The sequence below is a fragment of the Chroicocephalus ridibundus genome, chromosome 7 (assembly GCF_963924245.1).
Source record: "Chroicocephalus ridibundus chromosome 7, bChrRid1.1, whole genome shotgun sequence".
NCBI classification, from domain to species: Eukaryota; Metazoa; Chordata; class Aves; order Charadriiformes; family Laridae; genus Chroicocephalus; species Chroicocephalus ridibundus.
The window spans coordinates 38,033,457-38,057,814 of record NC_086290.1 but is presented as its reverse complement, the minus strand read 5'-3'; the positions used below and the strand labels follow the sequence as shown (position 1 = coordinate 38,057,814).

Below are 24,358 nucleotides of genomic sequence, written 5' to 3'. Positions count from 1 at the left end.
CTTAATATTGGGTTTGTGTTATGAATACATAAAGCTTCACCTAAGCAAAAGAAGTTGGTCTATTGAAAAACACTGAGCAATTATCAAGAAATAGCTTGTAAATTGCAGAATAACAAAGGATCAGACGTGAAGAAAAAGTGCACAAAGTGACCGAGATGCTGGTGCTTTAGTGCTGCTCTTAGGTTTTTACCATTCCAAGGAGTAGGTTGGTGGTTTGTTTCTTCAGTGTCGCTGCAAGTGAGAGTATGACAACTGAAACACTGGAAGATGAACCTGAGGTATCTGAAGTACCTGGGCTCTGGAGCAAGTTGAGGAAGCAAATCCGTGCCAGAATTCCCAAACCTGGAGAAACTCCATCATCTGTCACCCTGGAGTGACTCATACAAAATGAGAACTGACACAATTGGTACAGAGGATGGAAGAAACTGAACGGCAGCCATTTTATCATCAGTTATGAGCGACCCAAAGGAGCACCCTTTTCCTTCAAAAAGTAGCAGAATTGAGATAGCTCAGATATGAATGCACAAATGGAAATGTGAAGCTAGTCAGATGGCTTCTTGAAGTTACGAAGCCAGGTAGAAGTGGTTCAGAGAAGAAATCAAGTAAAAATCTTAGGGGATAATTTGGGTTACAACAGAGCTGAAGACATCCTGTTGTCACAAAAGCAGGAAGCGGATGAGTTGCTGAAAGCAAGAAGTTATGAATTAAATTGGGCAATTCAAGAGGCTGACAAGAAAATATCCAAAATGAACCATGATACATCTTACTTATCTTACACATATATTACACACCTGCAAAGCTGGCAAGGTGAAAAAGTATAAAAAATTGCTGGGAAAAAAATAGAATGGTGATTTATGGAAAGCTAAGACAGCAAAATTAAATTAATAATATATTTGAAGCTGCATTAGCAACATCGTACTATTCAAAAAGAATTCTGAAATGCAAAAACTGAGTCATGAGTTGTTTTTTCAAGATAGATTAAGTTAGCTTCAGGTTATAAAATGAGCACTCCTTAATTTGTTTTTATAACTGTAACATTATTGTAAGAGTAAGGTTCACTCTGGATCCAGAGTAAGAGTTCACAGTGTGATAAAATTTACATTAAATCTACTGTTTTATTTATAATGAAGATGGTAGTTAAATTAACTAATGCAATGCTTTTGGTACCAGTCTAACTGAGAACTCTTGTGCCTAGAACTAATTTCAGCTCACTTTATCTGGAGAGGGTGTTACCTTTCAAAGCATATGTTCAGCAATATTAAAAAAAAATGCTTACCTATTTTAACCTGATAATTTCAGAAAAAGCAGAAAGACTTGCCAGTGATGAAAGGGCCAAACAGCATAGTTTTTTTAATTATATAACACAATTTAAAGATATACTTTGTAATGTACATTACTTATCTGGTATGTAGAATTTTCCAGAGAGGCTCCAGGGTCCTCTCATGAAGGAGTTCTCACAATGACTGTAAGCTTTAGGGGAATCACGGGGCCACTGATGTGGTAACTGGTGAATAAGGACTACCTATGTACATATAATGCAGCTGGCAGAGCGGCATCCAAATGCTGTTAAGAATTCCACTTGTACTCTTTCTAAAAATTATGTTGTTCTTTGTCTAGATCATTGCTAGATAAATGCCCCAGATACCAAACACTATTCCCGTTCGTCTTCAAAATATCTGCATGTTCTTTACACTCACAGAAGCAACCAGCCCATGAAGAAAACCTCTTAATTTTGCCATGTAACAGCCTTTTTTTTTCCCCAAAACCCCCCAGTATATTACAATAAAAATGAAATGACATGATAATTTCTCATCTGCTGAGGATCATAAAAATTATGAATTGATTTTAATACACTGGTCACTAAAAGACCTCTTAATTTTAAGATACTGTAAACATAAACTACGTGGTGGTCATGCCCAGCCCAACATCTGTATTGGCAGAACCATCTATAAGCCTGTGAGTATGTTAACACAGTCACCAGGAGCATTAGATCCAGGTAAGTTTTCTCTGTTCAGCCCCTGCTTCTAATGCCATACTTATGTATATGATGTTACAGTAAGTTTAAATATTATGCCTGTTCTTGAGTTTCTCTCTCAAATGTTTGGGTTTTACAGCCTCACTTTTCTAAGTTGATGAAATGTTTTATCTCCTGCTTTTTCTATGAAGGAAAAAAGAAAAAGAAAGAAGCAAATCCCACAAAATCCTACAACCCACAAAACTATACAGAGGGGAAGGGGTACACACTGAAGACGGTAAAAATAAATAGTAACACATGTCCCACTATCAGAATTATTTTCCCCTAATCTGGTCATTAAAGGTCTATGAATTACAGATATCAACTTTATTGAGAGACTACTTGAGACAGAAATGCTGTTTTTAACTCTACTTTTTTCCTCAATTTAGATTACATTTTAGCAATTTTGTTTTTCACGGTGCAAATAAGATTACTCATTACGTTACTCAATACATAAGTCAATACATGTTAACATCAAGTGGATCATATCAACCTAAAAATTAATAAATGTCATTAAATGCTTTCTAACTTTTTTTATACATGCAACTACACGGCCCATCCTATGGCCTTTGATGTAATTGATACACAAATCAACTGGTTATTTAATTGACAGCAACAGACCTTAAGACTGCATCTTCACCCTTGTGTTCCCGCTATTCTATTTCTCCAAAATATCTGATTTAAACAGGTTTTAAATATCCAATAGCAAGCTGATAAACTTGGATTTGCTATGTATATTATTTGCCAAATATATGCAACGTAAGTTAGGTCACAAACAAGTACGGGAAAAAAGAATTTACAATTCATACAGCCAAAGGACAAATGAAAGTTTCCAAGCTGAGTTAGCCAAACATTTCTAGGTGTAAAATTTTCTTCTGGAAAATGCTGATACAATGAAATATAAAGTTCTGCTCCTCAGAAACATGGCAATTCCATCAAAAACTTTTGAAGGAAATTAGACCTCGGAACCCATCTCCAGTGGAGCCTGGGAACTGGAACTCTGGCCTCTAGCACCTCAAAGGGGTTTCAGGCTTTACAACAGCAAAATACAGCATAGGTCTTCCTGTTATCTTTCTGTTTTTCTGTACTTTTTCTTGATGACGCAGATGTTTGGACTGATTTTGTTTTGGTGAGAGAGTAAGACCAAAAACTGCAATATTTGATATTTTGTGTCTAAAAAAATATGTAAGCTAATTATGTGGAATAAGCAGTAGATAAAAAAGGCTATCGTTCTTACCTATAAAAAGACCATTGTATCCTACCCTTCACTGCTACCTAAACAATCTTTAAATGTGTATGGTTTAAGATAAAATTGTTTTAATACAGCCTTTTCTTGAAACCCAGACACCCGCTCTGTGGTGTGAACAGATGACATGATCATACTTCAGAATCTCTGAAACGCGCATATATTCAGAGGTAGACTCATATTTATAAAAAATATTCCCAACCCTGCATTGCAACAATAATCCTTATCCCTCAGGCTTAGCTGGGGTTGTGTGACAATGAATTGTTAATTGATCACAGTACAGAAGAAGTTTGACGTTATCGTGGTGAGCTGGATGAGAAACAATGCTTCCTGCATTCTCTTTTGCTAGACACAGGTGTGTGACATTTATGAAACTCCAGATTTACTGCCAGATTTTTGATACATGCAGGCTTCAGTATCTCCTTCCTGGTGGCAGCAAAGAGAAAATAAAAGAATCTTCACGTAGACAAGCTATTACAAAAATAATGAGTCATCTGCACTTGACAGTACTCTATAGGTATAAACTGGTGCAGATCCAATATAGTGAATAGAACTGTGTCAATTTATATCAGAAAAGATACGGCCCTGACTTTGAGAAGTAATAACGGGAACTCTCTCTGTGTGCCATTCCATATTTGCTGGGCTGAAAACTGACTTTTGATCCTGCACGCCACTTAGCAAATGTAGAGTATAGCACTCATAATTCCCTTACATAGATCACTTTGTATAATCTAAAAATGAAAGGTTTGATTCTTGGCTTCACTTTCTCTTAACTTTCCCAGAATAAAAGTTATTTTAGATCTTGCAGCAGAGTAAGACCAGAATGATCTTCATGCTCTGCAGAAAGTTCATTGTTGAGAGATAGTGCTAGAAGTCTCATGTTTATATGCAGGAAAAAAAAAAGTTTGTTTTGTTTGGCTATAGAAGAGTTTTATTTTCTGAAGATCAAGAACTTTGTTGGAAATCTATTAATCTGATATCATTACATTGTTATACATACAACCATTAATATCTATTTTTTCTTGAAATCAAGATGAAATAGCATTTCAGTTGTGAGCTAAGGTATTCTATAAGAGACAGCTCCTTGCAAGATTGTTTTTTAATAGTGGTCATGTATTTAGAAAAATGAAGATACATAGCCACAACAATATACGCGCAAAATAGATGTTACAGTGGCAGAACAGCTAACTTGCCTGCACTAGAGAAGACAGGCATCAGCCACTCCATCCTGAACAGTCCATCATATGTGCACAGCCAGACTCTTGTCCCTCACTGAGGGCCATGGGGAGTCACAGTGCATGTCTGTGTGAGGTGGCTCTACCTTGCAACTTCAGTTTACCCCTCTACCTCTATTAACAGCAAGAATGGAAGCTATGCTCTCCACATCTCGGTGGAGAAATCATCTGTCAGGTTTTTTTCCTCCCCCCATAGTGGGACTGCACAAAGTACCAGATTTTAGCCCATCCCAGCAGTCTGAAAGACACAGGCTGGCAAACAGAATGGCAGCAGGTGGCTCTATGGGGCAGAGTAGTGCAAGATAGGTAATACAGGAACAGGGAACAACCTGTGGGGTCTTTAGACTTTCCACTGAAACACACTGGTCCTTCCAAGGTCCTGTTTCTTACCTGACCCATCAGCTACACTGACTCCCACCCACACTTGTTCCCTGACCCTTTCTTCCACCCACTTTCAAGTCTTCTCTGTCTCTTACCCTCACCTCTCCTTCCCAAAATCTGCTCCACCAGAAAATTCACTATTGCTGAGACAACCCTTCAGTTGTCTCTTGAGAAAACATCGTGAATCGTGCCCCATTGCTTGGATAGATGAGTTGTTTTGGTGATTTGGAGATTCTTATTATGAGTAAAACCCTTCAGGAAACCTATATGCTCTTATGTCCCTAGACTTACTACCAGGCCTTAAATCATTCAAATATTTTTCAGTGAAATAAGTTGCCAAAAGCTTTACTGTTTTATAGTCAATCATTGTAATAACGGAGTGCATTGATGTTTTTTGTGTGGTAGACAAACAATCCAACTATCACAGAAACTTACCTCAGCTCAACAGTGCATGTGGATCATAGTGCAGGCAAAAAAAAAAAAAAAAAAAGACTACAACAACATTCAAGCTTTATTAGACATATCATTCTAAGCAAAGAGTACAGGAATATTACCCTATGTGCCCATAATCTTACAGATCATATTAAACACAAAAACCTTGATGAATTCATAAGTCATCACTCAGTGCCCAAAAGTACAAGTAAGTGTAAGTGCAAAAAACCAACAGAAATGCTTGGTAAGAACGTTCAGGCTTTTTCCAACTGTTTCTCGTTTCCTCTTGCATAACTGTGGATCATAAAAATGACATGCCTCAAATTCAATCTCCCTTTACAGTGTGAGCAAGTACCAGCAATCTATAGTGGACAGCCTCCAGCTGTAGAAACTGTTAAAACCCAGCCCTCTACAGCAAAGGTCCAGATACTCATCGCCATTATAATACATAATGCAAAAATACCTTGGAAGCAGACACAAAATTAATTCACACTCACTTTGATTATACTCAAACCAAGAACTGAGTTTAATATAGCCTTAGTGGGGGGAAAAAAAAAAAAGTATTACGATAAATATATTGTGCCATATTCCAAAATCCAAATATGGTCCATTTTTAACAGGTAAAAGGAGCTTTAAATCAGCTGCCAATTAGATCACCACAAAAATATTAATTTTGACTAAAAGAACTCTGCATCACTGCTTTTAATCTTTAATTTTTTGTATTTATCAGACCTTCGGGAAGCACACGCTTTCAGAAGAGTACAAGATGTTGTCGGTCTTCCACTTTCTAATATTTATTGAAGATCTGTAAGTACCAATATATTTCTTTGTTTTGACTTTCTCTGCTTACCACAACATTTGACATAGATATAAGCCCACTCTTTAGTCTCAGATATGTTGGAAAATGGGTGGAAATCGAAAAGCAATAAAAGACCGAGAGCTAAGAACTGCAAAATCTTACCAAAAAAAATGGGAAACTGGTTGCGCTCCTCCTTTGGGGAACTACTGTTCAGATTGCTGGACTTCTCATTTTGAGCAGTTGGCAACAAATTGACTAAAAGGAAAAAGAAGTGAAACAGTAAATAAGGGGTTATCTACACAGAGCAAAGCTCTGAAAATAAGCTATGACTGGTACCCATTTGCCTTGCTGCATGCCAGTATTAATACCACTAAAAGGCAGCATTTCTTTAAGTCCCAAAGGCATAGGAAACTAATGTACTGAGGTAACTTTGGGATGGATTCCTTTTTCTTCTTTAATTTTACCAACGTAAGATTTAAATCAAACATGGTTTGGTAAGGTTATTTTTATATTACTAGCAGACATTCTGACCTTTGCAATTCTAAGCTTTTTTCAAAATACGTGTTACTGACAACAAAATGGCTATGAAAATAGTTGTAATGTTACTGAATTCACTGTGCTTCTGTATTTCAATTAACATACTTTCAAATAAACATGAAAATGAGTGGACAAGCCAAGGAGTGTCTGCATTAAAAACGCAAAACTTTTTCTGCAAAATCAAATTCTTACCAAAAATCCCAGGAAACTGGTTGGGTTCTTTCTCTGGGGAGCTACTGTTCACAGTGTTAGCATGCTCTTCAGCTGGAACAACTGGCAACAAATTTGCTAAAAGAAAAACAAAATGAAAACAACTAGGAAAAACAACACAAAACAATTGGTATCAATGATTCAATATCACTCAGGTAAAAACTCTGATCTATTTAAACCATGGCAATGGCCCCAAATCCTCTCTTTCTTCTTGGGTATTCATAGAAATTTACACAAAGGTGTTATTTCAGGATAAAGTCAGGAAAAAAAAAAAGCCTTCTGCAACTTTTAGTCCAGAAGGTAAAAGTGGAATCAGAGCCCAGGAAGAAATGTTTCAGCAAAGGTAGGGGAAAAGCACATAGCTCTATATGTATATCTTTTTTTAAAAAATTCTTTAAAAAGGGAACCATAGTGGGTCTTTCCTTTTCTAAGTGTGAATAAGCTCAAGTTCCCCTTGCCAAAATGACCGATTATGAAACAGTCCTGGAAAAAGGCCCACTAGAGACAAGCAAGACAAAAGGGTCTGGAGGCTCTGTCTGGGAAAATGTATTAGTCCTATGAATAAAAGTAAACATTTTGTGAAGGGGAGAGGAGTTATGAAGGTTACTATATTCTGATATAGAACAGTTCACAGGAACTAGTGAGGCGAGGAAGTGGATGAATGATCTGTGGCCAGGCTGTTTTGGTAGCCTAAGCTGCACAGCCAAATCATTCAGAAATGAGGGACAGGCTTCCATGATTTTTTGGTGGGAAACTAGCAACGCACAATAAGGAAACAGTAAAACCAGAAATTCTTACATTGGCACCTCTTTTCATTACAAGGCTTGGTTTGAAAAGACTATATTCAGATGTACAGGTTAAAAATATGTGTTAACATTTTATGATATTATAAAGCCAAGCAGCTGTCAGATTTCAGATTACAGAAAAAGACTTACGTGGCTGTAACCAGAATAGGTCCATTTCTTCATTCCCTGTCATTATCTCTATTACTGTAAACTCTCTGCCTTCTTCAATGTAGGTACCAATATTTTTACAATATACTTCAAACCAAATTTCCCCAGCTTTCTACCCTAGAAATTGTGTTTATAGAATCTGCCCCCTAATGGCAAGTTTAATGGAGAAATGCGATGCTCTAACGTCCAGGTACAGCCAGGAAACGGTACTCATTGTGGACCAAATCCCCTCTTCAGTTGAAATGGATGTTATTTTAATTAGTTCATCTGCCTGTATTGCCTCTAAAATTCTATTTCAAATTCCAGATCACACACTATTTGTTTCAACTTAGATGTATTAAATGGTATGCAGATTTTGGAAAATTAATATAGTGTTCTTTCTTACACAGACAGGTTTAATATATATTTTGCAGGGAGTTGTAGAATTAACATATACGTAGGCAACTAACTCTCATGAGAAAAGTAAAAAAGTATGAGTCCTGTAATAGTCATTAAAATTAATAGTACCTACCTTTTTTTTTTTAGTTTGTATTTTTCATTTTTGTATTTTTATTTAAAAATATATATAATTAACGTTAATTTCAGATCTAAATTATTGCCACCTCAGGATAACCTAAGTTGTCTTTTTTTCCCATGCAAGGTACTTTAAAATGCAACATTATTTATACAAGAATAACATTAAGAATAATGAGGACAACAACTCACAGTTGCCTTGGCAGGTAGTCTGGCATTCTTCCAAATTCTTGAAGTTGTTCTGGTTTCCTAGGCACCCACCGTACTTGAATACTTCACATATCTTTTTCTCTTTGTTATAGAAATACCTGGAAAAATAGCCTCGGCAGATTCCAGGGTCTTTCTCATGAAAGCAGAAGTTGGGCTTTTCTGCAAACAATGGTGAATGATGAACAGGGTGGGGGGAGAAAAAAAAAATCAATACACATTCCAAGACAATAATAGAGCTGGAGGAAGTTTATAAAATAAACCTGTAACTCTGAACTATCGTTTTTCAGTCACAGTTCCTAGTTTGCAATCAGTAACTACAATATCAACCAAGAAAAATTAACAAATTAATACTGTGTAATTTGACTGAATATCAAGGCATGATATCATGGCTTCTGGCAGAGAAGAAAAACACATAAGCCATATGATAATCCCCAAACGTCAATTTCTCACCATATTCATTTTTTTCTCAAAATTGTATTCTTAAAAGAAAATCACGGAAACTATAATGAAATATATGTGGAGGTATTCTCAAATTCTCGCTAGATACTTTGATGTGATTCTTGACTGAGCTGACTTGCAGAGAAAAGTGTATTTAGCCATCGTATGAGCCAATCATATCAGATGTGACATAAAATGGCCTTCCTTTCCTGTGAAACTTAATAGAATATTGAAACTAAAACAGTGCGCAGAGGGCTGCCATTTTAATAAAAATTACTATAGAGCAATTAAGTTGAAGTCCCTAACATTTTCGGAGTAGATTATGGAGTTGTAAGGAAGTTAATCGTATTACATCTATTTGAGCTAAGTATGTATTAAAAGTCAATGCTAGAACAAGAATATTAAACTCAATTGATGCACAGCATATATTTATATAAAACATTATAATAGCTCTTACTTAGTGTTTTTTCAAGAAATAGTTGTCAATATCTTGTACTTCAATTGTTATAAAGCTTCATGAACAGCAAAATGGAAGATTAAAACCATGAAAATGTTGTTGCAAAAAGAAACAGGATCAACTATTTTAAGCACTCCTGCATGGCTTAATTTTGATTTTTCACTACAAATTGCATTCTCTGCCAGAAAGCAATAAAGTTCAGATATTTCATGTTTCTTGCCCTTCAAATGCAGCACCTATTGATGTTCACAGATTTAGAAAATTAAGTTCACATAGACCAACAGATATGAAAGGCACGGGCAAGGCATATGATGTGCTGTCAGCTGAGAATGGAAATGAGACAGTTTTGTAGGCAGGTAGCAGGCGACAATCTGCCAGAGTAGTACCTATTCCATCTATTAGGAGCTCACAGACAATACAAGCTACAGAAACAATTCTTTCATCAAGCATTGGATAATATTGTGAAATAACAGAAAAAGATTACTGGATTGATATTAACTGAGAAAATAAGGCAGATAATAATAAGGGTATGTAGACAACAGGATTATGACTGATTCTTAAAAACAGCTGCTCTTCGTTTAGAAAATCCTTATATTAAAATGGTTCTTGCAGAAAAAGGAAATTATGTCCAAATAAATTGAGTTTACAGCTAACTTTTATAGTCACGTTTGAAGAGAGAGGTCATGAAGGCAATATAATCCCAACTATACAAACTAGTATTACACTTCTAAATGCCATGCCTTTCTCCAGAGACTCAATATTCAAGACTACATTACTGGAAACAACAGTAAACATGTAACGATGTTGAAGATAGCCACAAGATGAATTTAACAGGATATGTTCTGTTTTGTCATTAAAAGCAGGGAATTAGGGTCAGGCCTTAAAGGAATTAGTGCCAAATGTCTGCAGCATCTGTGGAAAATCAACTTCAATAACTTCCATAGCATAGAACCACGAATTTTTTATTTTTTTTTAATGCATTAATAATGGAAAAGACAGTAGACAACAGGAAAAGAAAACTATCATCTCAGTATGAAAATATTCGAGAATACTGTTCTGCAAAGATAAATGATTTTAATTAATCTGTTTCAAAATGCATGTGCAAATATTGGTATTTCTGTGAGGAGTTAAAGGCACACCAATTCAAGAGGAAGCAAGGGAAGGAGGGTAAGCAGAGAAAGAGGAACTGACTTGTGATGAAATTTACTCAAGTCTGTATTTGGGGAACTCTGGCTACCAGCTCTGGGCCCAATCCAGATAAGTCTCTAACGTGGAAAGAAAGGGTGGGGTGGAATAGATCTTCACAAGTACCATTGCAAGTGTCAAATTTAAATATCCTTGTTAGGAACAGAGGTTACCTCAATAGACCAACAGTGTTTCAGACAAGTGCTTAAGCAGTGGCTGTTTAGGAAGTTTGGGTATCAGGCATTTAAATTTCTGCAGTCTGCCCCTTCAGGAGTGGGAAATTTGTCCCCTTGCTTAATGAGTAATAAGGGGATCTGCCCTAACCTCTGTGTGTTCCTACACACGCGGTGCTTGATAAACTCTGTTTCAGAGTGATTTCTTCCCTGTTTTTGCTAACAGTGGAGGAAGCATTTAGATTGGTCTCAAAACACGCAATAAGAGTTTCACATCATGGCTAATTATATAATGCTTCAATCCCTGCTTGAATCTTTTCTCTTTATTGAAGTAAGAGAAAAAAAGTGTCATGATGTGTTTATTCTGGGGAGAAGAGATTGCAGCTACTATCTTCAGCGACCATAACTGCCCTCACAGTCTTTGAGGAATACAGAAGAAGAAGATTAGGAATAAGAACTCCAGACTAATAGTCTTGTTTTTATTAGGAGATAGCTTGGAACCATACATAAAGAATTTATCAAAGGAAGCTAAATCCCTTATCGTTGTATAAGAGTCTTAGGTTATTATGTAAACATAATTACCTTTCTTAATTTTTGCGAACATCATCTTCCGAGGCAATTCTGCAACATAGATAAAAAGAAGAATATTTAGCAAAAGCAGACTTGTTAAGTCTCACCTGCGATATCAGGGTGCTTAGCAGTAACTATGAGCACTGAGGAGGAAGAATATATCATGTCTTCCTCTTCTTTCTTTTCTTTATTAAAGAAGTATCACAAAAGCTTGCTCTGAAGGACTGAAGTATCATTTCCTTTGTATGAGAAGACCTGCTATGTTGGAAACTTGAGGATACGGAAAGTACTGGAACCAAATCATGCCAATATTGAATGGAACAGAGAAATTCCTCTTCATGTTACTGGAACCAGAATCCTGTATTATGTAACCTCATTCCTCCAAAAGAGGAGTAATTAGCAAACTTACTTAACCCAACTGCTGTAGTTACTGATACTGATGATAGCTTCGGAGCCGATCTAGTTAGCAATAAAGACCTCTCTCATGCTATCTAATTCCCTTTGCTCCGCTATGTAGTGTCTGAGTAAAGTGTTCGTTACACTGTTTATGATATTAAAGCCCATTCAGACAAGTAGCTCCAGCCATCTTCAGGGCAGTATAGAAGACAAACTTGTTTGCACTGTTCTTTTAGTGCCTGATCAGCAGTGAAGAAGTTGCTACTGTCATTTTTAATGTAGAAGCCTGGGTTTTGGTGTACTTGCTCAAGAAGCCGGATATCTGAATTCAACCCCACATTCCTTTTCAGTGATTGAAAACAAACCTTCTTCCCCTTCTAGGAGACTGCCTAATCATAAAACTACAAAGGAGTCCAAGGGGAGACCGGCTCAGCCAACGAATAATAAAGGCTGAAAATTTTTTGGCAGCTGAGAGACAAGTGGCAAAAGATAGCTTATATATTTTCTGTTACAGAGATATTTGCAAGGCACATGAAATAGTACCTTCTGGACTTTACCTAATTCATCTTAATTTGCATTGCTTCATAATTCTTGTTTTGTATTTGTGCTTTTCTTAATAGCATTATAAAATGCCAGTTTCTCTAAAACCCTCCTTTGTCTACCGACCTCTTGCATCCGAGAGAAGGATAAAGTGGTACGGCTAACGCTTTACTTGAAGTTGTCTACTGGAAAGCAAATTTTATTTTACATTTTTGCTCTGTCAGGCAGTCGAATATACTATAATAAAGCAACGCATTTTCCTGACCCTGCCATCTTACCTAGCTACCACCGCCCCCCCTTAAGCAGAATTCCCTACAGTACGTGCCAAGAGTAGCAGTTCAGTAGCAGAAGCACATCACAACTACCTTCTACTGCTAATGGCTCTTCCTGCTTCAGTGGACAGTTGTCTTCCAGAGTCCTGCTCATAAAGCCTCGGTGTAACCCATGGTCTAGCCTTCTTTAAAAGATGAAATGAAAGGGAATTCAAAGGGAAGTCTAGATTTCAATCTGAATTTAAATCACATGCATTCGTCTCTCATGACCTGTTTCCCAGAAGGCCTGTGAGTCATACATGTAAAGGATGTCACTACGGCCTCTCTCTGATTTTGTGTCTGAGATACAGCTGCTCTGCCCAGCTGGCGAGGGTGGGGGCTACAGGGATGCTATGCCCTCTCTCAGCTTGGAGGTACCTACCAGCAAAACCTCACACTGAAAACCATTCCTGCTGGAAAGCAGAGTTCCTGCTGTGCCCTTCCTTGTTATGGAAGCAGTAACAGAAGATACTTGAGCCATCTGTATCCTCACCTTTTCTGTAAATTGTAATTCTTAATAAGGTCCCCCACCACTACTATTTATAAAAATCTCTTCACAGTCCAAAATGGAAAGGAAAATTAGCAGTTTATTCTCCACTCATATTCCAGAGCCAGTGTTTCTCATCATCCTTCATATAGTGATATACCTTTTGTGGCTCCTATTTTAAGAAGTGCTGCTGATGACTAATAAGCTTTTAGCATTAGCTGTACTGCCCTTGTGTGCCATAATCTTACTACAGTTTTTCTTCTGGAAACATGTGTTATATCTTTGAAGTAAATCTACCAGGTAGAAATCCCATCATGATACATTTTCCTTCCACCTCTGGGACAATGCAGCTGGCATCCTTAAAAAAATATTGTTTAAAAGACATGACATGCACTTTAGAGTGACATACCATTTGTTTGAACGTCTTTCCAGTGCTTCCTACTAGTAGGAGGCTGTGCCTTGAGCATTCAAATCCATGACCTCAACCATGGAGACTCACATCAGGCCATTTCACTAATTTCACTCAGCTGTCCCCTTCAGGCCAAAATCAGCACACATACTTTAGCATATGATCTCTACTCTTCTGGCACAGAACAGGAAGAATTTCTTGTAAATTTATACAGGCCTAGAATATTTTAATCTTACTACCATGTCAACAGTGTCTTTTTGCTTCTGGTTTCAGTCAAAAAGGCAAATCCACAGCTGAGTTAATTTCTTCTTTGTAAACAAACTGTATTTCTAAGTAGATCTGCTGTGTAAATAACCGACATCAGAATTGCTGTCATGTCCAGAACCTTTTATCAGTAGGTATTTTCACACGTCAGAAGCTTAAGTAGCCTTAGACATATATTCACTTCCTTGAAAATTAGGACCTTTGTGCTAGTGATGACATTTGTGATTCTATTCATATCCAGTAAACAATGAGGCATATAGGCAAACTCCTCTTAAATGTATTTTTTTGTTCCCTGAAGTGGTGAGTATTGGCCACAAGCAACCAACCAAAATAACCCCAGCTGATTTCTAGGGGACTTCAGTCAGAACTAAGCATCTTGAATCTGAACACTGTCTTAGAGAGTCTTGGAGTGGCCAACCTACAGTTGGGCTCTCTGAACTTTCTTATACTGACTTTAGTCAGTTCTGGGAATTACTCATTTCTGTCTTCGATGGCTTATTCATTCAAAAATTTTAAAAAGTTGCTCTGATTTAAGGAGCCTGGCAATTCACTCATGTTGGCTCATTTATTCTTGTGTTTCTGCTTAATATTGGAAAATCAAACGCTTTGACTATTTACATTATTTCTTTTGAATTTGTATATATATCACATAACTTCCTTTTAGCTTATTTTTGACAGTCGTGACCTCCATGTTCTTCACAGGGATAATTGCCTGAGCATCTCTTAGATTTTTCTTTATTTTTAAGAATTTTTCTGTCAATCATGCTGTCTTTTCAGTCTGATTTCTACAGGTACTGAATAGTGATCTTCCTGCAGTAATAAATACTGGAAACATTAAGTAAGATGAATATAACCATGTACTGCAAGACTGCACAGAGACAGATTTAACAAACAGAACATACTGATTTTTTTTTTTTTTTTTAGTGAATTATGTTGGCAAAAGTGGGTTAATTTATTAGTTCACTTTGTTTTATGACTGATGGTCGACAGCACACTGTGTGTGCCACCAAACCATTTTATCTGCTGTTATTCATTCAGAGAACACAGAAATAATGAGTGTATATTGCTGTGGTTCCTCATAGCAGATTCAACACTCTCAGGTTCTTGGATCACTCATGTTTTGGATGAGATGGTGGTAGTTGTAGTCCTGCAAACAACCCTCCTCTAAGCATGGCAAAAACGATGTGGGTCCAGCTGAAACCCAAAACCAGATACCAGATGTGAAGTACCAAAAGCCAGTCTTGTGACAGAAAAAGAAGAGCTATCTGCACATCCTAGATCCCAGGTCTTTCTGACACTGAACGCTAATCAAGAAAAATAACTTCCCATTTTTTATATTGAAAGATTGTATTCGTTGAACTCTGTGGAGCAGTAACTAGAAACAGATTAATCACAATTTTCTAAACAAAACACTGTAGAAGTGAAGAAAATGCCTTTTAAGGAAGGTTGTTCTCTTAGAATGACATTGCCAGCATTCATTTTTTAAACTTCTATGCATGTATTAAGTCTGGAGTTCAGCTGCAAGTTTCGTTAATTTCTGTGCTGAAAATTTAATAAATACGGAAAGAAACTTTTAAGCTGATTGTCCACAGGAAAAAAAAAAAAATTTGGTTAAATCCACGATACAAACTCATGACTCATGAAAGCCATATGACAAAGGAGGAATTTTAAGTCTAGAATGGGCATTCGTCAGATACAATTACTATGCAAAATATTAATGCCACAACTTGAATATTTTTTAACCCCTTAAAATTTGTCTTGAATGCTCATGAAAATATCATCATTCAATTCTGATAGGGATACATCATCTAGATAACCATACAGAATAAGTAATATTTAATTAATATTACTCACTTAATTAATGTAATTAATTAATTAATATTAATTAATACAGTGCCCAGGCTGGGTTAAGTACAGGAAGGACATCAGCTTCTTTAGCCATAAAACTTTACAAGGGTGATGATTAGCAAATGCTAAATGTAAGTCTTTTACACCCAGTTTGGTGGGTGGCAACCTTCAGCCCAAGTTAGAAGCAAGACCATCTCCTGCCTTTTTAGCCTCAAGCACTACATCTCTACCTTCTCTCCTAACAAGCACTAAAATTGGCATATTCTCGTTGGAGAAAATGATCCAGACATAGAGGCCTTGATACGAGAAATCTGAAATGTGTTACTAATTATAAGCTGTGCTATAACCAGCTCAAAGCCGTTTGCTCTCTTTAAATATTGTAGGGTTCAGCTCCCGAGCAGGATGAACAGCTAGGACTTTTGATAGGACAATTTGTAGACAATGCAAGAACAAAATATGGGAGGTAGAAAAGGAGCAAGATGTAATTTTCATGTTAGTTTTGTACACTGGTTAAGTACAGCCCTGACCTTCCACTCCTCTGTAATGGTTTTCTGCCTTGTTTGATTTTCTGCCAAAAGCTGCCATCTGCTCCTATCCTGTAGTTTCTTATGAAGATCTAAACATGTTACTTAAAAAAAATAGATAAAAAAGTAAGATAGAATTCAACTCAGGTATGAAGAAGCTGTGAAACAAATAGTATAGTCTGGAGAAAGAACAATATTGTAAACAGCTTTTATCCTAACTGATTTCTAAAGAAACAAATACAGGTACATGAGCACCAAAACAGTAATCTGCTCTTCTAGTAGTATCTGAGACTTCATAGAATCATAGAATGGTTCGGGTTAGAAGGCACATTAAAGAGCACCTAGTTCCAAACCCCCTGCCATGGGCAGGGACACCTCCCACTTGACCAGGTTGCTCAAAGCCCCATCCAGCCTGGCCTTGAACACTTCCAGGGATGGGGCATCCACAACTTGCCTGGCCAACCTGTTCCAGTGTCTCACCACCCATAGAGTAAAGAATTTCTTCTTACTATCTAAGCTAAATCTCCCCTCTTTCAGTTTAAAACCATTACCCCTTGTCCTATCATTACACTCCCTAATAAAGAGTCCCTCCCCATCTTTCCTGTAGGCCCCCTTTAGGTACTGGAAGGCTGCAATAAGTTCTCCCCGGAGCCTTCTCTTCTCCAGGCTGAACAACCCCAACTCTCTCAGCCTGTCCTCATAGCAGAGGTGCCCCAGCCCTCTGATCATCTTCATGGCCCTTCGCTGGACCTGTTCCAACAGGTCCATGTCCTTCTTGTGCTGAGAGCTCCAGAGCTGGATGCAGTACTCCATGTGGGATCTCACTAGAGCAGAGTAGAGGGGCAGAATGTGTCCAGTTCTGGGCTCCCCGGTTCAAGAGGGACAGGGAACTGCTGGAAAGGGTGCAGCGGAGGGCTACGAGGATGATTAGGGGACTGGAACACCTCTCTTATGAGGAAAGGCTGAGGGATTTGGGTCTCTTCAGTCTGGAAAAAAGACGTCTGAGGGGTGACCTTATCAACGCTTATAAATACTTAAAGGGTGGGTGTCAGGACGATGGGGCGAGGCTCTTTTCAGTGGTGCCCAGGGACAGGACAAGAGGCAATGGGCACAAACTGGAACATAGGAAGTTCCACCTAAACATGAGGAGGAACTTCTTTACCCTGAGGGTGGCAGAGCACTGGAACAGGCTGCCCAGAGAGGTGGTGGAGTCTCCATCTCTGGAGACATTCAAAACCCACCTGGACGTGTTCCTGTGTAACCTGCTCTAGGTGACCCTGCTCTGGCAGGGGGGTTGGACTAGATGATCTCCAGAGGTCCCTTCCAACCCTATGATTCTATGACTCTATGAGAATCACCTCCCTCGACCTGCTGGCCATGCTTCTTTTGATGCAGCCCAGGATGAGGTTGGCTTTCTGGGCTGCAAGTGCACATTGCCTGCTCATGTTGAGATTCTCGTCCACCAGCACCCCCAAGTCCTTCTTCTGAGGTCTGCTCTCAAGCCATTCTCTGCCCAGCCTATATTTGTGCCTGGGGTTGCCACGACCCAAGTGCAGGACCTTGCACTTGGCCTGGTTGAACTTCATGAGGTTCACACAGGCCCACCTCTCAAGCCTGTCCAGGTCCCTCTGGATGGCATCCCTTCCCTCCAGCACGTCGACCACACCACACAGCTTGGTGTCATCAGCAAACTTGCTGAGAATGCATGCAATCCCACTGTCCTTGTTGCTGCCAAAGATGTTGAACAGCACTGGTCCCAGTATTGGCCCCTGAGGAACGCCACTCATCACTGGTTTCCACTTGGACATGGAGACATTGACCGCAACCCTTTGAGTGCGGCCATCTAGCCAGTTCCTTATCCACTGAGTGGTCCATCCATCAAATCCATGCCTTTCCAATTTAGAGACCAGGATGTCATGCGGGGCAGTGTCAAATGTTTTGCATAAGTCCAGGTAGATGACATTGGTTGCTCCCCCCTTATCTACCAATGCTGTGGCAACATCATAGAAGGCCACCAAATTTGTCAGGCACGGTGAAGCCATGTTGGCTGTGATTTCCTTATTTTCCATGTGCCTTAGCAGAGATTCCAGGAGGATCTGCTCCATAGTCTTGCCAGGCACAGAGGTGAGACTGACTGGTCTGTAATTCCCTGGGTCTTCCTTTTTTCCCTTTTTGAAAATGGGGGCTATGTTCCCCCTTTTCCAGTCAGTGGGAACTTCACCAGACTGCCACGACTTTTCAAATATAATGGAAAGCGGCTTAGTGACTTCATCTGCCAGTTCCCTCAGGACCCATGGATGGATTTCATCCGCTCCCATGGACTTGTGTATCTTCAGGTTCCTCAGATGGTCTCAAACCTGATCTTCTCCTATAGTGGGCGGTCCTTCATTCTCATAGACCCTGCCTTTGCCTTCTGCAACTTGGGTGGTGTGGTTAGAGCCCTTGCAGGTGAAGACTGAGGTGAAAAAGTCATTCAGCACCACAGCCTTCTCCATATCCTGGGTGACCAGGTCTCCTGTTTCCTTCCAGAGTGGGCCCACATCTTCCCTAGTCCTGCCTTTATCCCTGATGGACTTACAGAAGTTTTTCTTGTCATCCTTGGTGTCCCTAGCCAGATTTAATTCTATCTGGGCTTTACCTTGCCTAATCTGGTTCCTGGCCACTCGGACAGTTTCTCTGTATTCTACCCAGTCAGCTCATCCTTGCTTCCACCCTCTGTAGGCCTCCTTTTTACTTTTGAGCTTGTCCAGGAGTTCCTTATTCATCCATGCAGGCCTCCTTCAACATGAAAAGAAACAGAATTGTTGATGTAAGGGTTCTTTCCCTTCTCAGCCAGTTCAGTAAGAGTTGGTTTAAGACCCAATTCAGATCCAAATAGGGCAGAGTTTCATCAACTTCATGTGTGCTTGCATTTAGGGCAAGATGTGTATATTCAGGAAGATGCTTTTCTCTGTGTCACTTCTTTTTTGACTTAAAATACTAGATTATATTTTTTAGTAACTAAGGAATTATGGTTTCCATATAATTTTTCCTCCATAGAATGTCATTTCAAGATATATCTTATTTTAATATCATTAGCACTACATTTACCCATATATGACTCCTGAAAACAGAGCAAGACCGTGACTGATTCTTGACACTTCTTCCCTAGACCACATCCAGCCTTTGAGGCTCATTAGTGGATCTTGCCAGAAGCCATCAAAAGATAAGTTGCAAATTAATCCTTAGAGTAAAATGCATAGGAAAAACCCTGTTGTTCACTTCAAGGATGGAGCGATCTGATTGTTTTCATTCTGATAAGTTGTTAGTGAAGTTTCCTAGTGTTTTTTCCATCCTGATAGTTTTATAAGCATGCAATTGTTTGAAAGCAAAACATAACTGATGAGAAAAATAACTGAAATGTCCTTTCATACTAAAATTTAAGGTTTGTATTTGTGTTTATTTTTCTTTTCTTTTGAGTGGATTGTCTGTAGTGCCAGGTACAATAACAGAAACACATGGTGTCACCAGCAGATTAGAAAATAGGTATGAATGGTAAATAATGCCTTGACTTAGTATCTAGTGAGTAAATAAAATGCAATGCAGTCTCCTCACTGTAAAGATCAAAGGGATCAAGACCAGGGATACCTGTTAGGAAGGACAAGATTTTCTCTGTTAGCTATTCTTCTGTTACTTTCCCACCAGCAAAACTTTGTGCTCATGTTCAACACATTAGATGAAATTTTGCTATTATTTATACCTACAGCCCCATTGAGGCCTTGTTCCACTCAGCCACAACATTCTCACTCACTTTGTGTCGCTAAGAAAGGATCCCCGCTTTACTCTGTAAATCATAAATATCATTGAAAATTGTCATACTAGAAACGCCTAAGAAACACATACTCACTTATCCTTTCCCTTGCTGTGTCTGGACTGGTTACAGAGGGACAAAAGTCTGAGTCAAAGAACTGAATTACAGACTTGAGAAATTCGCAAAGCCTATGCTGGATAACAACACGTGCTGCTGGTCCATTGGTTTGTAGTCAAACAAACTGTTCTATTACACAAACACATCTGGCGAGGAAACATCAGCTACCAATACGGATAGCTGAAAAGTAGCATTTTATGAAAATAGGACAAACAAAGTGACACCTACCAAGATCTGCGTAACGGTAGGGTGCTACCAGGGCACATCTCCAATAGGCAGGAGATTAACAATTTTTATCCAGTTGTGTTGCCCATACTCAGAATAACCTGTAGACTGTTCTTGACTGCAGGATTACCCAGCATCACTGTCTTGAGCTCAGTAACAACAACACATTTTGCTGTTGGGCAGGGCATAAGTGACTGAAAAGTACCTTCTATTAAGAATGAATCCTTCTATCTTACTTCAAAGTCTAAATAAATGAACATTCGCTATGTGAATTCACTTAGGAAAAAAGCCCACATAGTTGGTATACTGCCTGAAGGTTATCACGCACCTTTGAGGACCTCTTTATTCTGGAATTTTCTTTCAATTTCTATTGTGTCTGTCCATCCCTGCCCCCCCGCCCCCCACCATCTCCCTCATTATCACTTCCCGTTTACACAGCCAGACAAATTCCATCCAATTCCCATGAAAGCAAGATCCATATTAGGTATACAAAGGAAACTGTCAATAAGACTTGAATTCCTTCAGTCTCTAAAATTAGGAACTTATCAAATTTCTAACTCCACTAGCATTAGCTTTCAATTTTAAGAATCTTCTAAATTTCATACACTCCTATGAGGAACAGGAATTGGTTACTTTCACAAGGCTGAAAGCCTTAGTTAATTATGAGGATCATTTTTAATAGCAAAACCAGCATTCACAAGGCACTTTCTGTGTATTCTGCTGCAGATCATATTTTGGATCTCATTTTCCTCTTTTTAATGATTAATTGATGAGATTTCAACAAAACACATCTCTTATGACAAACAGCTCTAACTGCAACTTTTAATGAGAACTGTTTATTACTGTAGTTCTAATTATGTTGAATCATAGCAGGCGTCCAAGAGTTTGGACAGCTTATATCAGCTTCTCAGTGAAGGAGAAACCTGGGATCAAAAATTGGGTTAGATACTCTGAAAGCAATAACGAACATCTTTGCTGCGCACCAGCTTAGCCAAGCCTCAAAATCAACTTCACTTCAAGAACTAATTCAAAACAGGGCTTGAGCTAGAAAATAAGCTTTCTTGCATTGGTCTCTCTATTCCACAGGTCCGCTAAAAAAAGTCACACTTATCTTTCCAAATCCTGAATGTTTGCTTGCGCAATGTAAAATAATTCAGATGACTACAACATAGCATAAAACTTGGGAACATAATTAGAGGCATTGCATTAGTGTATTAATAGGAGGACCTCTGCTTCCAAAATTTGTACAGTTTGTGGATGAGAATTAACAGATGCGAATGAAGAACTGGTAGGATGTTAAGAGAATGGGTACTGACCTGTTACCAAACACTTCTTCTGACATTCTTCCAGTGTTAGAAAGTTGTTCTCATTGCCATGGCACCCACCATATTCAAATATTTCACACTCACGGCTTTGAATATTGAAGTAATAGCGCATGTGGATTGCTTTGCATGGACCTTCATCTGCTTTCATGGCACAGACTGAATGTCCAAGTTTCAGTGGTGGCAAAGCAGCCCCTGTAATAAAGAAGTAGAGTAACTGTTAAGTTAGTTTGCTTCGCTGCACAGCATAGCTTCAAAATGAGATTGTTTGCGTCTTCCGCTAGAGATGCACTGCCTAGCATCTGGCTGTAAACTTCTGAACACACCTTTTACATGGATGTAAAAAGAAAATCATCATCTGTATTGGAATGTGAATTCCATTCAATCAAACCAAATGTGTAGTTTCAATTTTCAACCAAACCAGCTCATATTTTAAACTTTAACTCCTCGTTATAAATCTTGAAGTAGCTATGCATAGTGGCATAGTTATTTCACAGGAGCTAGTGAACAATTCTGAACAACAAATACATCGAGAAAACGCTATCAGGTCACAAAGCCACAGTGACGACCCCTGCACAGAAAAGGCAGAAAGAGGATTCCTTCTCTGCTCTTCCACACACTTCTAATCCTGGACGTAGCTCGTAAAGGCATCACATAGCAAACACGGTGGGATGAACTAAGCAAGCGAGCCCTGCAGAGGGCACCGTTTCCCTATCAGATTCAACCCATCCAGTACAATTGAAAGGTCATCATAATGTCTTATTTTCCTTGGTCTCACTGTTCTTGCATTAGAGCTTTCAAGAGCTAAGAAGTACATAACTAGAAAGTTAAGGTGAGAAGAAACTGTATCTGTTCAAATTTCTATGTCTTTCAATATACATTATTGGGCGAGGGAATGTTTTGTAAAAATTCTCATCAAGTGAAGAACACTATCCAAGTTTTACACTGTCAGTTTCTATAAGGAAACTTTGACTGACAATTCAGTTTGTGATACTGTTTTCTTATCAATACATGGTTTAATATCTTTTCCTGTTTTGCCCTCCCAAGGAACTATTTTACCCTAGAGGATTTTGAAAGCTTTACAGAGCTTGTGTGCTTGGAACAGCAGCCAGAAGAACAGACCTGAAATGTTTCATTCATTCGCCAGAGCTAGTCAGAACATTGATGTCTCTTAACAAGTTTATGCAAAAGTATCTACCAGTGCTCTTTGCAGTGGCACAGGAAACAGGAGGAAAAAGGATGAGGACAAGAGTTTACATGATAATTGCACAGCTTCCTACTACTAACTAGATTAAGTTTCCGGTTTTAATTAAAAGAACCCACAAAAATCAGATTTTATGACATAGTAAAAAGGAAATTGCTATAACTTCTACCTACTAGTTCTGTGGATATCTAATTTTAACATATAAAATTGGCCTTATTATGTAATCGTTAAACAAAATGCACAGCTGAGGTAAAACCTCATAAATACTGAGGTCAATGGAATTTTGCAAATTTTATTCCATTTGAGCCATTTATAACTATTAAACCTACAGGAAAGAAACAATTTTCAGCACTAAAACCTTCTAACTCATAGCATTTAAATCCTTGAAAAATTAACCACTTTTTTTATGCTATTACCATCAACACAGAAATTGTAGCACACAATTAAATCTTCCAAAAATGGACAATTTGGTATTAAAATGCAGATTAAGACAACTAATTTTAAAATTTTCATTAAATATTCAGTCTCTAAAATAGTTTGTGACTCTCTCCTCATTAGTGGAATTATATTTACAGATTCTGAAGTTAGGAAAATAGATTTGAAAACATTATTGAAGACTGTCTAACAGGAAATGTAGATTAATTAAAAGAAACATTTTTAAGAGGCGTTAGATTCAGTAAACTTCCTATGGAGCTCAGCTTGCCAAAGAGATTTCTGAATTTTGTTTTTGACAGGAAGACCCAGGTAAGGAAACTGAGTCCATGAAGAATTAGGATTTAGAAGTCACAAGAGATTTCAAGTTGGACCTCAAAGGTCTGAAGTTCTCCAACAGGCTTGGGAATCCTTTGGAAGGGACTTAAAAAGGCCCACCCTGAAAAGTTCAGAGGCTCTTGCATTTGCAAAATGGAAGATGGGAATTCCCCTATTCAGTAATAGGGAAAAATGCCTTCAAAACATAAAAGTTTTCAGTAACTTTTGGAATAACTCCTGAAATGGTAAAATGAAACATTCAGAGCTCCACAGAAACCAATCCAACTCAACTGTGGCTGGGGTGAGGGCTGGCAGCTGGTTTACAAACATGTTATTTTCTTGGCACACAAGAAATGAGATCTCCTACATGACCTGCGTCAGTGACCCAGTTCAGTTTAAAAGAGGTTGTGAAAACTTACTAGGTTTCCTAACTACTGGAATTTCAGACATGGGGTTATGTCAGTCATTTGGCTTGCTACATTATGCAAAGCCAATGTTGTAAGCTATCAAAACAGAACTAGTGTGCAAGCACAGTTGCAAAACTACACAAAGATGATGGGTTTGTTGAGTTTATCTTAGGAACTTTCTGGTCTCAACTCCTAGCCTACTTCCCATCAAACCCACAGAACTAAATCTTTGTTTTGTTTACCTCCTAAGGCCTTCCCTCTGCAGTCACAGTGACACTGTTACCACTGGCAGATGTACTGACGTCTGCTGCAAACACATAATGGCTATCTGTGTCACATTTTTGGGAATCAGACATTTATTTTCCTAGGAATTCTAGCGAGTTATCATACTTTGACTAAAGTCTGTACCCT

At 38.4% G+C, this 24,358-nt stretch overlaps 1 protein-coding gene across 3 annotated transcripts in view; it reads right to left on the bottom strand.

The window, feature by feature from the left end:
- Positions 1-24,358, bottom strand: part of TFPI (tissue factor pathway inhibitor) — a 54,171-nt gene that overhangs the window by 3,841 nt on the left and 25,972 nt on the right. For 2 of the 3 annotated variants that reach the window (XM_063341864.1, XM_063341865.1), the window contains exons 3-7: positions 21,581-21,781; positions 11,366-11,404; positions 8,513-8,689; positions 6,837-6,932; positions 6,270-6,362 (exon numbers count right to left, since the gene is read on the bottom strand). In XM_063341864.1, coding sequence (XP_063197934.1) covers positions 6,270-6,362; positions 6,837-6,932; positions 8,513-8,689; positions 11,366-11,404; positions 21,581-21,781 — 606 coding nt within the window. Of the gene's footprint in view, positions 1-237; positions 5,603-6,269; positions 6,363-6,836; positions 6,933-8,512; positions 8,690-11,365; positions 11,405-21,580; positions 21,782-24,358 lie in introns of those variants that run through there. The other variant, XM_063341866.1, reaches the window with a different exon arrangement.